Source organism: Callithrix jacchus, chromosome 1 (assembly GCF_049354715.1).
Source record: "Callithrix jacchus isolate 240 chromosome 1, calJac240_pri, whole genome shotgun sequence".
Lineage (NCBI taxonomy): Eukaryota > Metazoa > Chordata > Mammalia > Primates > Cebidae > Callithrix > Callithrix jacchus.
In genome coordinates this window covers 66,856,393-66,870,997 of record NC_133502.1, presented here as the reverse complement: position 1 = coordinate 66,870,997, position 14,605 = coordinate 66,856,393, and the positions used below count along the sequence as shown (strand labels likewise).

Below are 14,605 nucleotides of genomic sequence, written 5' to 3'. Positions count from 1 at the left end.
AGTAGCTGGGACTACAAGTGCACACCATCATGCCCAGCTAATTTTTGTATTTTTAGTAGAGACCGGATTTTACCATGTTGGCCGGGGATGGTCTCGATCTCTTGACCTCGTGATCTACCTGCCTCAGCCTCCCAAAGTGCTGGGATTACAGGCGTGAGCCACTGTGCCTGGCCTAGATCATGTTTTAAAATCCAGCAATGGCTCCTATTTTACTCAAAGTAAAAGCATACAGTGACCTATGAGGCCCCCAAAAATATAACTCATTTTCCTCTTAACCACTGTAACCTCACTCCTTTTCTCCCCCTTCACTTGTGCTGCTCTGCGGACAGTGGTGACCTTGTTAAGTCTTAAACATGCCAGTCGTGTTCCCCCTTAGGGCCTTTACACTATAGTTGCTCCTTCTCTTGTCAAATGTTCTTCTCTCAGATATCCATATGGCCCACTCCTACACTTCTTTCAAGTCTTTGTTCAAATGTCACCTTCCCAGTGAAACCTAAACTGATCTCTGTATTTTAAATTGCAAACTTCAGTCTCCTCCCTTAAAATCCTTTTTACCCCACTGTGTTTTATTTGTTTTGGGAAGGTGTCTCACTCTGTCATCCAGGCTGGAGTACAGTGGCAGGATCACAGCTTGCTGTTTCTCAGCTTTCTAGGCTCAAGCAAGCTTCCTGCCTCAACCTCCTGAATAGCTGGGACCACAGGCATGTGTCACCATACCCAACTCAGTTTTTGAGATTTTTTTGTGGAAACAGGTTCACTATGTTGCCAGGTCTAGTCTTGAACTCCTGGGCCCAAGTGATTCACTTCGGCCTCCCAAAGTGCTGGCATTACAGGCATGAAGAAGCCCACCCAGCCTGTTTTTTATTTTATAGCATTTATTGCTTTCAGACCTACTTTGTGATTTACTTGAATACGATTTACTTATTTACCATGTCGTTATTTTCTTCCTCTAGTGTCCAGAACAGTATCTGGCACATTGTAGATAATCAATATATGTTTGTTAAGTGAATGAAAGCAAAAACAAACAAACAACAACAGAAACTCAAAAGAACCTAAAAGATAATGACAGAATAAACAAATTGTAGTTATTTACACAAAAGCATAAATGAAAATGAGGAAATTACAGCTATATGAAACTACATAGGTAAGTCCTATAAATAATATTACACAAGGCAAGTTACTGAAAACTATACACTTCATAATTTTTATAAAACTCAAGTAAGCAAATCAGTATCGTTTAGGGATATATGTGATTTTTTGTAGGAAATTATTTTTAAAAGAAACGTAACAATAAACTTAAAATTCAGATAATGGAGACAGCATGAGTGGCACAAAGTGATGAATTAGGTGGTGAAGGAGCACATGGATGCAACAGTGTTGGTATGGCCTGTTTCTTGGCTTTGATAGTGGGTTTGAAGTAGTTGCTTTAATGACTTGCACTGTTTTTTTTGTATTTATCAAATACTACATAATCAAAATTTTATTTAAAATGTGAAAGTGAATGTAAGGTCAGAAAATAGAGTCTGTTAGTATTAATTTTTAGAAGTTTGGCTGAGAAAAGAGTGGTAGCTAGATGGTATGAGGCAGAAAAAAGGTGTTAGAGATTAATGGAATGTGTGGTTTATATGTGAAACTGTACCATGTTTATGGGCACAGATGGAATGGTTCAAAGAGGTTGAACAAAGGCAAAGATAAAAATACCACACAGGACAGAAATGACCAGTGAAGCCAACTCCAAGTGGAAGATCAGATCAAGAGTAAAATAGGAAAGATACCTTTGATCTAGTGAAGGAATAATGCTGCTTCTGCAAATAGAGGAAAGGAATGAGAAAAGTTTGTGACATTGAGTTCAATTTCATAACTTCAAAAGTTCAGTTCCATGTTAAATAACATTCAGAGTAGAATTTCAAGATATGGTTGAAGGTTGAGGAGGGCTCTTGAAGGGTAATGAGAATCTTTTATAATCACCTTAGAAAACAGGATAGGCAATTGACCAGGGATAGATTCATGAGCAGTGCTGACAGCTGAGTTAAGATTGTGAAGATACTAAATTTATAAACATGCGAGTCTGAGTACCGCTTGATTTCTACAGACAGGTGGAAGAGAAGATTAATTGAAATTGGAGATTTTCAGGGGATGGGGAAGTCAAAGGAAGACATGATGGGAAAGGAAATAAGGCTATGAAGGCAATGTTGGATCAGGAGAAAAGGGAGATCACTATGAAGAACAAATGTAGAAAAAAGAAAACTGGAGAGATGAAAGAAGGATATGGTGGCCACATGAAAGTTTGAGATTTCAAAGATGAGATAGTGGAGTTTTAAGTAGTAAGTTCCAGGATGTATCTCTGAACATGGGTTACTAAAAACAGAATGAAAGACACAGGTTCAAGGAACTTTAAGCCTAGATTTTGGACATTAAAGTCATGCTGATGGGAAAGAGTTGGGATAGAGAACAAAACTGAACACAACGCCAGAGTTCTTAGTAAATGAGGATTCAGCCTTACAGCATTGAGAAGGGATAGAGGATTGTGTGAACATATGCTGTGATCTCAAGAAAGAAGAAACTTTAGCATGAAACAGGAACAACAGTGGTGATGGGAAGCAGCCTTGGAGTATATGGAGACTACCAACACTGCTTCAAGAGAGGACAGGAATTCTCTGCTCATGGGGCCTGCTGGGGAAACTGCTGTAAAGGACATCCAGGCTTCATTTCAAGGCAACACAAGAAAAAGTAAAAAGGTTGAGGATATAGGGGAATTTATTTACACTGGAAAAAACTTTCTAATGAGCACAATTGAAAGGATTGAAAAGAGATGATAAGTTAAATAATCAGTCAAGAAATGGAAATACAGCTGTGTACTCTACTGCAAATGTGAGCCAAAATGAGGTGGGCTACAGAGGCTTGCTTTTTGTTTAGAGGCTGAAGATCAGAGGCATGGTTGGATTTACAGAGGGGCTGGGTCTAGCATCTATGAGTAGGTTCTGTTGAGAGCAGGAAACTCTTTGCTCTTTGGTCTTGTTTTTCAGGGCAACCCTGCCTTTTCATAGGAATTTTGAAGTTAACAATTACCCTTCCCCATTTGTAAGAATAGGCCCTTACTGTCTTATCTCCTCTGGGGTGTCTTACATGTATTTATTAAGATCTATTTCTCTAGGTTATTATTTGCCAGTTCTTTTCCACCTTTGTTTGAGACGGGGCCTTTGAACATAGTTTACGCTTTTTGAAAAGTATAGCCTTATTATTAAATAATCCTGCTTTTGCCTCACTGTGTGCCCTTGGCAAGTTACTCTGCTTCAGTTTTCTTACCTGGAAATGATGCCCACTTCACTTACTAGGGATTAGGAGAGTTAATCCAAGTAAAACACTGCAAATGATGCCTAGTACATACTCTGCACTATGTGATTATTTTTTGAAAACTTACACTGATCATATTTTTACATATTATAACCATTATTTACTGAGTATCATCAACAAGTATACTTGGTACTTTAAATTTATTTGATTTCATTCTTATAACAATGCTATGATTTTGATTAACCTTGTCATGGAAAGGAGAAGAGCAGTACTTTAAATTTATTTGATTTCATTCTCATAACAATGCTATGATTTTGATTAACCTTGTCATGGAAAGGAGAAGAGCAGTAAATTGCCTTGCTAATAAATATTGAAGCTGTTATTATATCTTTTAATACCAAAATTAACTTTTTTGCCACTGTACAACTTGTTACAAACCACTATCATTATCATTAGCTGTATTTTTGTGTTAGCTGTTGATAAATTTCCTCTGAAGTTACATAGCTCCATAAAGTAATGAAAGATCTCCAGAAATTCTTATTCTTCTTTCCGTGTTGTAACTGGACATCTCTGGCCACTTTTCTGGTCTCTACTTGTTTTTGGATAAAGAACTCTGAACCTGCACCTGGGGCTGTCTTTGCAGATTCATGGATATGAGTAAGAATGCCGTCTACTCAGGAGAATTTCTTAAACCTGGGAGGTGGAGGTTGCAGTAAGCCGAGATCACGCCACTGCACTCCAGCCTGGGTGACAAAGTGAGACTCTGTCTCAAAAAAAAAAAAAGAAAAAAAAGAATGCCATCTGCTGAGCACATGCACTGTTAAATGTTTAATGTTCAGGTTAAATCTTAAAATCAGAAAGAAAACCAACAGTGAAAGTGGTAGCCTTTATTCTGTTGAGAGGCAAATAGCCTGAAACATAAATCCCACCCTTGAGACACATGGCTATCACACCTATATTCTGTACACAATTATTTGTGTATTGTGGATATTCCTTAAGGATAGAGTATGGAGAATTATGTTATATACAATTGTCTCTGACATTTATACATATCTCTGACATTTCAGACTGAATCTTTTAAATTAATAAATATTATTCTCAAATTTTCTAAATGAAAATTAGCAGTAGGCTGCATGAATAAAAAATTAGAAGAAAGCATTTGTGGTGTTATTGAAGTAAAGGGAACACAAAGAATCATTTTACATCAAATACATATTTCTGAAAGGTATACCTTGATGAACTTTTGAATTGGTTCATAAGGAAGTCTGAAAGATGGTCAAATTCGGGGCAGCAGCAGTAGAAATTATTTATTATTATTTTTTTTTCTGTATCAGAAACGCTGCAAGCGGGAATGTTTGCTTTCTTTTCCTCTTCCCCTTTTCCCGGGTCACTGCAGGTCACGTGATGACTATCACGTGACTCGGTCAAAGGATCTTTTCCTCTTACAGCTTTGCGGAAAAAAAAAAAGACCGTTCTCCAATTAAAGCTGTTAACGTGTAACTACGCTGTTTCCTTGTTGGATTTTCTTGTTCTCTGCTGCTACTGTAAAAACAAAATGAGTGGTAAGATTTGCTGTTTTTGAACATTGTTTTTATTTTAAGACAGCATTGTATTACTTTAAAGTCATGCCGTGTGTTTTTTAAAATAGATGCCAAATATAATCGCAATAAAATATTTTAAATTGTTGCCATGTACTTACAGAAAGGATAGACTATGTAGAGTTACTTTTTAATTTTATATTCCACAGAATATTCCATTCTAGGATCTTTATTTTACTAGGTTTTTCTTTTAGAGCTAAAATCTGAAAATTGGCATCAGATTATTTGGAAGCCATTGTGAAAGCTGGCTTATAAAGAGAATGTGTAGTACAGCAGGAGCATGTTGCATTTTAAGAATTAAAACTCCTGGATACATTTGTAATTTTATTTTTTTAAAAAACTTAAATATGAATATATATTAACAAGGAAAAATAAAGAAGAATTTAACTTATACTAGATGAAATATCTATTTTAAGTCAGTGATGGCACTTTTTAAGTAGCTGGGGTGGGGAGCTTCTCTAATTTCTTAAGACAATTGGTTAGAATTGTTTACTCTTCTGCAGGTTTTTGAAATAGGAAATGTACCCTTAATAGCTCCATGATTGACGTAAATCATGCTCAAATCACGTAGATTATAAAGGAGCTTCTAGGCTGCTAGGTGTATCCACAGTTGTTCAGGTATTGCTACTCTTGTGCCAGGTATACATTTGACAATATGATCTGAAACATACTTAGTTTCTTCCTTGGGACAAAATCTCCCTCATTGCATAAAAATTTAAGTCAGTTTGTAGTTAATCTTGTTACTTCCTAAATTAAACAGTATTGTTGGAACTGAGGAGCTAATGAAACATTCGCATCATTAAATATGCAAGGCTTTAAGGTTTTGCTGCGATTGACCCAGGAATAACAACAGACATGAGATGCTGTAAATACTGTAATTCTAAACATTGATACTTGTAATTATTATGTTTATACATTAGGAGTTTGCGTTCAGTGTTGTCACTTCACAACAATATTTTAGGCATTAAATATGGTACCAATAGTCTTTAAAAAAAAAAAAATCTGGCTGGGCATGTTGGCTCATGCCTGTAATCCTAGCAATTTGGGAGGCCGAGGCAGGTGGATCACCTGAGGTCAGGAGTTCAAACCAGGCTGGCCAACATAGCAAACCCGTCTCTACTGAAAATACAAAAATTAGCTGGACGTGGTGGTACATGTCTGTAATCCCAGCTACTCGGGAGGCCAAGGCAGGAGAATCCCTTGAACCCAGGAGGAAAAGGTTGCAGTGAGCCGAGATTGCGCCACTGCACTTCAGCCTGGGTGACAGTGAAACTCCATCCCCCCCCCCAAAAAAAAAAAAAAAATTAACCATGTACCATTTCTGCCTCAGGATTAAAAAAAAAATGTACTTGCTAGAGTGAAATGATTACTTCATAAAGAAGTAAGTTTATAAGTGTTTTTTCCTAGACTACACCTATATTTGCTGATACTTTAGGTTACATTTGTTTTGTTTTCAGCATCACACTTAGATGTAATTAAAGAATAAAGTAGAATTTTGATTTGCCAAATTATGAACTATTGTAGCAGCTATCAAAGTATAATATAATATATATATAATATAGTTTGAATTCTGACTACATACATATTTATATTTCTGATAAAAGGAGGACAACTCGAAGCAAATCAGTTTTACTATTTTAAATGTAATTAGCAGTAACTTATTACTCTGATGGCAAAATAAAAACACCTATTCTAATGATTTGATTTAAGGATTAAATTTGACAGCTTATGAAGGGACCCACAGTAAAAGTGCAATGTTAATGTCCTTTATTAAGATTACAAATGTGATTTTCAATGAATTCTCTGTCAAGTTCTCAGCTGAATTTCACATATTATAAATAATATCTAAGCCACCTGTAAGGATTTAGGAAGTTAGTTTACTGTAGGTTTATATAAATTAGCTAATTAAGGTAAAGCAGCATTAGTTTAAAACAGTTTTCATTTCTCTTGAGTCTAAAATATAGAAGCAAAAAGGCAAGTTTTACATGAAGCTTTACTGCCTAGAGTTATAAAGCAGGTCACAAGTTTTATTCAGTAAATTCATAGGTAATGTTTGCTTAAACTTAAGAAAATTTTATTCTTTCTCTCATGTTATAAGGATGTTAAGACAACAAAGGCCTTAATTTTTCTTAGATGCTTTAGAGCATAGTTCTTAAGCCTCAAATTACATCAGTTGCCAATAATACGTAGTGTTATCATGTTTACTAACAATGTGGTAAGGATATATTCTTAGAAATAAAGCTACATGGCTTCGAATCCCACCTCTGCCACTTGGGGAGTTGAACCTCTCTGTGCTTCAATTTCCACATCTAGAAAATGGAGATGATGATGATAATATTTGCCTGTTAGAGTGATTATGAGGAGAAAAAATATGTCAGAGGCCTGGCACATAGTAAGTTAGTATTAGCTATACATAATTAAGATAATATTCTGGACAACTTCATGTATTTGGTGGGCTTGTTTTGGATGGGAAGAGTATCTTGTTGAAAGTTCTTTTCACAGCCAGATATTAAATAGTGTAACTTAGTAGTCTACACAAACACTTCTTACTTTCTCTCAACCACTTCAGTAGTCTTATCCCTACTTTATTTTCCCCTCTCCACCTCTTCAGTTTTTTCTCTCCCCTCCGCCTTTCTCCCATTTCTCCACACTGTTCATCCTCCCCCTTATCCTCTGTTTTCTCTTCCTCTCTCTTTTCTTGCCTTCCTCTTCACTCTCTCCTTTACTGCCTCTTGTCTCCTTCCTTATCCTTGCCTTTTCCTCTCTTACCTCTCGCCTCTCCCCTTCTCCCTCCTCTTGCCTTTCTCCTCTCTGTGCTTCCCCCTTTTTTTCTCCATTTTTCCCACTTTATTTACCACTGTTTAGTATTTTCCCTCTTACACCCCCTTTTTAAAAATATTCTCTTTTCTTTTCCCTAGCTCTCTCATCTCCCTGGCCCTAATTCCATCACCACTGTATGGTTCTGCCCTCACCCCTTGCTTTCCCTAGAAAGGGCAGAATGGCTGTAATCTGGATTTGCTGTGACCTCCATGCCCTTTATTCTGGTTTTCTGAAGTATGTATCGTAACAACGTTAACTGTTTTCTACCCTACAATTACGTTTTTTCCTCCTTCATTCTTTTATAGCTGAGAGTCATTATATAATGGTAGATTATAATTCTGCTTATAAAAGAGATCCTTCCCCCTTTACATTCCTTATCAGACTTTTGTACTATATTCTTTTAGAAATAAGTAATTTCTTTGAAAAGGTTTCATTTCAAGTTATTAAAAACCAGTGGGCATGAGAGGGGATACTGCAGTGTAAAGTTACAGGAAGAAAGGAACTGAAGGGGGTAAGAGACTTTTTTTTTTAAGTTATATAAAGCAACTAAGATTTTAGTTCCTAGAAAGAATAAAACACCTTCTCCAAGTGCTTCTTTTGTTCCCAGAAAGGTTAAAAGAGAAGGTAAACTAGAGATAATAGTTACAAAAGTTAATTGGAAAACCTAACACCATAAAAGTGAAAGGAAGTATAGAATGAAAGAAGCCGAATTTTCTTTTTTTAGAACTTTTTAGTGGGAGAAACAAAAAAAATTTTTTTCCTTTGGATAAATACACATGTGGCATTTCTCTTTGTTCTTAAGCCCCCATAGACGTGACACACACTTACACAAGTATTTTAACCCTAACAAAGCAAGTTCCAAATTTCTAACTATTGTTCCTCTTGCTGCTTCTAACTCTTGCTTTTATATTATGTCCCTATTACTTTGAAATTTTTGCCCTTCGTATTTTTCGTTGATTTCGTATGTAGAGTTTAGTTTGATTTTTCTCCAGTCAATGTTTCTAAACTTAAAACTATCATAAGAGTCACCTGGGATATTTGTAAAGTGAATATAATGATTCAAGACCCCATTGACTAAATAAGAATCTCTAGGAGAGACTGTTAATCTTTTTAAAAGCCCCTCAGCAACTATTATTATTATTACCTGGCAAGTTTAAGAAACACAAATGTAGGTAAAGGGTAATTTGTGCCCTTTACAAGGCAAATTTTTATAACAGGTCAATCATCTGAATTTTTTTAAATAAAAATGTTACTTTTGGCTTGAGTGTTTAGATGAAGTATTCAAAGTGTAATTGAAATTGTTTTTAACTTTAGCTCGATAAGCAATAATAAATCATTTCTGTGACCCATTCAGGTCCTGCTCAGGTTCCAATGATGTCTCCAAATGGTTCTGTGCCTCCTATCTATGTGCCTCCTGGATATGCCCCACAGGTATGTTTTTATGTTATTTTTCTTTTCATATTTATATAATAGTGATAATGTTATTCTCTTTGACTTTGATTTTGGTGAAAAATACCATTTAATTACTGAGGCTTACTCAGTGTTGTGTATCTATGATAAATTTATTTATTTCAATTATTTTAGTACATTTGGAAAGGAAGAAAAATTTATATTGGCAACACTTCCATCATTTGGCCTTGTCTTTGGGTATTAAGTCACAAAAGAGAATTTATTCTAGAGTTTTATCTCCCTAAATATATGACTAAATAAAAATAATATTTAAGTTGTAAAGGTGCCTACACTAACATTTTTTAATTTAGTCATTTGCTTAGATGTAACCCAAGACAATGCTTCCAACTTTATTCATACCATGAATCTCAGACACTGATGATAATTGTATGGCATACTGTGTTCAATAGAAAAGAGTTTAGATCTGCAACCCTAAGGGATGAGGGATCAGTGTCTCCATACACCTGTAACCTTTTATGCACAATGGCTGGGAAGCTCTGAGCTAAAAGTATAGCTAATTAATGTACACAGGCAAATTGAATTATACTGTGAAATCTGCAGGTGTTCAGTATCTTCCACTACTGAGATTCTATATAGTCTGTACTCATTGCCTCAGTCTGTTTTGGGAAATAATCAATTTCTCTCCCTAGCATAGAATTTACACTTGAAGTTTTCTTCAGGCCCTCTCTTACTTCCTCCTTAATTATGCCAGAGTAGTGGTGGTGGGATATTGGGGTGGATTTTCTGTCCACTCTATGAAGTATACCATCACATGAAAGACAGCAAAAGAAGAGCATGCTGGGAAGGAGAGAATGGAATGAGATTTAGAGTCAAAAAGCTGAGTCCATATCTTATTTCAAACATTTGCTGTCTATATGGTCTTGGGCAAATCAACTTCCTTAAGTCTCAGTGCCTTCATTATGAGATGAGATCATGTATTGAAATTACTTTGTAAGCTTTTCAGAGTGATCTCTACTAACTATCTCTGCTTTTGTTTAGCATACTGACTCCTTGATATAGTCTGCATTCTGCTTGTATTATTCTACTAAAACTGCTCTCCACTGTGTACCCAATCCAAAGGCCTGCTTTCTAGCCTAGTCTTCTTTGACCTCTAAAAATTTGGCACCACTGATAAGATTTACTGCAGATTTCCTTGACATCATGCTGCCCTGAATTTTTTTCCTACTTCTCTGTTCCACCTTTTCAGTCTTTCTTCTCTTATGTGAAGACTGTTCTCTATCATAGTTCAGTTCATCATTTATTCAGTGTTACTGTGTACTAAGCTCTGTACTGAGAGCTAGTGATATAAAGATGATTAAGACATGTTCTTTCAGTGCATTTACAGGTTTTCTGCTGTTCTTTCATCTTACAGTACCGTTGCTTTTTATTTTTTGTGGCAAACTCCTACCCTTTTCATTTCACTTCATCGTGAGCTTCTGGTAGCAGTTTTCCCTGAGCCTTTCCAGGTGCTTTTCCCTTTGGTCTTTCATGGCATATTATTAATACATATGTTCCTCTTTTCATAAACTTGTTAAACTGTTTGTTAATTCTCTTTCCTGAGAAGATTATGAATTCTTATAGTTCCTATATTCAAAAGTGTTCCACAAATATATATTGAGTGTTTACATATGTCAGGTAGTCTGGAGTGCTTCAAATATGTCCATGACTGAAAGAAGCAAAGGCTCATGTCCCTCTGTGGCTCATATTCTTATTGGGAGAGGCAAATAAAAAGTGGAAAAACTCAATAATGTTTGCCAGGCACAGTGGCTCATGCCTGTAATCCCAGCACTTTGGGACACCAAGGTGAGTGGATCACCTGAGGTCAGGAGGTATATATATGTATATACAGCCATTATCATACTGAATGGGCAAAAGCTGAAAGCATTCCCTTTGAAAACTGGCACAAGACAAGGATGCCCTCTCTTACCACTCCTATTCAACATAGTATTGGAAGTTCTGGCCAGGGCAGTCAGGCCAGAGAAAGGAATTAAGCATATTCCAATAGGAAGAGAAGAAGTCAAATTGTCTCTGTTTGCAGATGACATGATTGTAATTTAGAAAACCCCATCATCTCAGCCCAAAATCTCCTTAAGCGGATAAGCAACTTCAGCAAAGTCTCAAGATACAAAATCAGTGTGCAAAAATCACAAGCATTTCTATACACCAATAATAGAGAACCAAATTATGAATAAACTCCCATTGACAATTGCTACAAAGAGAATAAAATACCTAGGAATACAACTTACAAGGGATGTGAAGGACCTCTTCAAGGAGAGCTGCAAACCACTGCTCAAGGAAATAATAGAGAACACAAACAAATGGAAAGATATTCCATGTTCATGGATAGGAAGAATCAATATTGTGAAAATGTTCATACTGCCCAAAGTAATGTATAGATTCAGTGCTATCTCCATCAACCTACCATTGACTTTGTTCACAGAATTAGAAAAAAACTACTTTAAATTTCATATGGAGCCAAAAAAGAGCCTTTATAACCAAGGCAATCCTAAGCAAAAAGGAAAAGCTGGCAGCATCACACTACCTGGCTTCAAACTATACTTCAAAGCTACAGTAACCAAAACAGCTTGATACTGATACCAAAACAGATATGTAGACCAATGGAACAGAACAGAGGCCTCAGAAATAACACCATACATCTACAACCATCAGATCTTTGACAAACCAGACAAAAAAAAGCAATGGGGGAAAGGATTCCCTATTTAATAAATGGTGTTGGGATAACTGGCTAGCCATATGCGGAAAACTGAAATTGGATCCCTTCCTTACATCTTATACAAAAATTAAGATGGATTAAAGACTTAAACGTAAGACCTAAAACCATAAAAACCCTAGAAGAAAACCTAGGAAATACCATTCAGGACATAGGCATGGGCAAAGACTTCATGACTAAAACACCAAAAGCAATGGCAACAAAAGCAAAAATTGGCACATGGGATCTAATTAAACTTAAGAGCTTCTGCACAGTAAAAGAAACTATCATCAGAGTGAACAGGCAGCCTACAGAATGGGAGAAAATTTTTGCAATCTACCAATCTGACAAAGGGCCAGTGTCCAGAATCTACAAGGAATTTAAATTTACATGAAAAAAAAAAAACCATCAAAAAGTGGGCAAAGGATATGAACAGATGCTTCTCAAAAGAAGATATTTAGGTGGCCAAGAAACATACAAAAAAAACTCATCATCACTGGTCGTTAGAGAAATGCAAATTAAAACCACAATGAGATACTCTCTCACTAGTTAACAATGACAATTATTAAAAAGTCAGGAAACAACAGATGCTGGAGAGGATGTGCAGAAATAGGAACACTTTTGCACTATTGGTGGGAGTGTAGATTAGTTTAACCATTGTGGAAGATAGTATGGCAAATCCTCAAGGGTCTAGAATCAGAAATACCATTGACCTAGCAATCCCATTACTGGGTATATACCCAAAGGATTATAAATCATTCTACTTTCAAGACACGTGCACATATATTTACTGCAGCACTGTTCACAACAGCAAAGACTTGGAACCAACCCAAATGCCCATCAATGATAGACGGAATAAAGAAAATGTGGCACATATACACCATGGAATACTATGCAGCCATAAAAAAGGATGAGTTCATGTCCTTTGCAGGGACATGGATATAGCTGGAAACCGTCATTCTCAGCAAACTAACACAGAAACAGAAAACCAAACACCGCATGTTCTCATAAGTGGGAGTGGAACAGTGAGAACACATGGACACAGGGAGAGGGGAACATCTCACACCATAGCCTGTCAGGTGGCTGGGGGATAGGGGAGGGATAGCGTTAGGAGAAATACCTAATGTAGATGACAGGTTGTTGGGTGCAGCAAACCACCGTGGCGCATGGTATATTTATGTAACAAACCTGCACATTCTGCACTTGTATTCCAGACTGTAGTTTTTAAAAAAATACAGAAAAAAAGCTTCAGAAGCAGCAAACTGTTTGAAAAGATGATACATAGTTTACACACCAAGATTATGTACTTTACACATAAATAAGCTTCATAGCCATTTCTGGGGCCTGTTTGGTCCTTAATTTAGGCAGAACCTTAATGAGCTTTATTATTGCAGTTTATCAAATAAGGAAAGTTTTAAGAAATTGACATACTGCACAGAGGCAGAAATATGTGCCAGTGGAACTAAGTTATCAAATGACGAAATGAAAAAAAAAAACAACTGTAAATCTTAAACACAAAGCAAGTGCTGCCAGGCATATAAGGAACTTAATTCACTGGCAAATCATACTGCCTTAGAGTCCCTAAGAGCACTGTATTGCAGGTTAGGATAACACTTCTGATATTTCAGTGATGAAGTTAATAACTTACCAATAGAAGTTTATACGCTACCTGAATGGGATTCCTTAAAGGCAACATCAGATATTCTTCTGCCTTTCTTGTAATGGCTCCAACTGTTTTTTATAGAATGTGGGCTGTTATGTTAATGAAAGAGTGCCTAACAGGGAAGGAATTATAGATCACATAACATGGGGAAGGAACCTGCGTTGAATTCAGAAAAAGTTTCAGGTTACTCCTTTGAGCTGTGCTTGCTGTTTCATTTTGCCTTTATGATGGCACACAGCAGTGAGGTCAGTGTGTTTCTCAAAGATTCTGCAAATCAGTCTGGTCTCAGTCTTCTTGCTCTCTCTCTCTCTCCTGGGGAAAACAGCCAAAAGGGATGGGCAGGGGAGTGTGGGAAAATATAAACTGGGGAGACCTATGAGATTTATATGAGAATGAAGAGAGATAGTAAGAACTGGAGAGAAAGGAGAGATTATGGACACATACTGATGTGTATGTTTGTAGATACATAAATGTCCGTTGATTGAATGGTCTTGTTATTGTTTAAGAACTCAGAGTTGTTCAGAGCTCAAAGTTAAGCTGTATTATTGTTTAAGAGCTTAAAGTTGGAATAGTTCTGGGTTCAAGGCGAGCCCATAGAAGTAGATTGCAAAAAGTAGAGAGGAAGCAAAGGTTGTAGGAATTGAGAGAGTCACAGAACCCTAATAGCTTGGTGGTGTTAAGAGAGGGAGAAAGAAATGTAGCATTCTGTTAGAGCTAAAAGAACACATATATTTCTGATCATATCATTCATTTAACAAATACTTTTAGAACATCAACCTATGTGCCAGATAGTATTCCATCTCCTTGGGGAAGAAAACAGTAAATAAAACATTTATTATGGGCTTTATATTCTGGAAAGGAAGATACATAATATAAAATGTCAGATAATATACACAGTTTTCTTTCTCTAAAGCCCTTCTCAATTATGTCTCTGTTCAATATAGGAAAAAAAAAAGCAAACATGTCTTTGCCTACTTAGAAATTAGGTGGCATCTGTGGTTAAGTGGTCAGACTATGCTAATACCTCATTTAATTACATTTTATTGCCTTGTATTTTAATCTTTATTAATA

The 14,605-nt window shown here is 36.3% G+C and overlaps 1 protein-coding gene and 1 long non-coding RNA gene across 8 annotated transcripts in view; one reads left to right on the top strand and one right to left on the bottom strand.

The window, feature by feature from the left end:
- Nucleotides 1-14,605, top strand: part of FNDC3A (fibronectin type III domain containing 3A) — a 212,131-nt gene that overhangs the window by 126,674 nt on the left and 70,852 nt on the right. For 5 of the 6 annotated variants that reach the window (XM_035297891.3, XM_035297894.3, XM_035297901.3 and 2 more), the window contains one exon: nucleotides 9,067-9,143. In XM_035297891.3, the coding sequence (XP_035153782.1) occupies nucleotides 9,067-9,143 (77 nt within the window). Of the gene's footprint in view, nucleotides 1-4,742; nucleotides 4,857-9,066; nucleotides 9,144-14,605 lie in introns of all 6 variants that reach the window. The other variant, XM_078357623.1, reaches the window with a different exon arrangement.
- On the bottom strand, nucleotides 4,699-13,715 carry LOC118153483 (uncharacterized). 2 transcript variants are annotated; one of them, XR_004742697.3, is made up of 3 exons: nucleotides 13,520-13,715; nucleotides 7,155-7,234; nucleotides 4,699-4,836 (listed from the first exon to the last, which is right to left on the bottom strand). It is a non-coding gene; the product is annotated as an uncharacterized LOC118153483 (long non-coding RNA). The 2 variants fall into 2 exon arrangements; XR_004742698.3 differs by having other exon boundaries at nucleotides 13,541-13,715.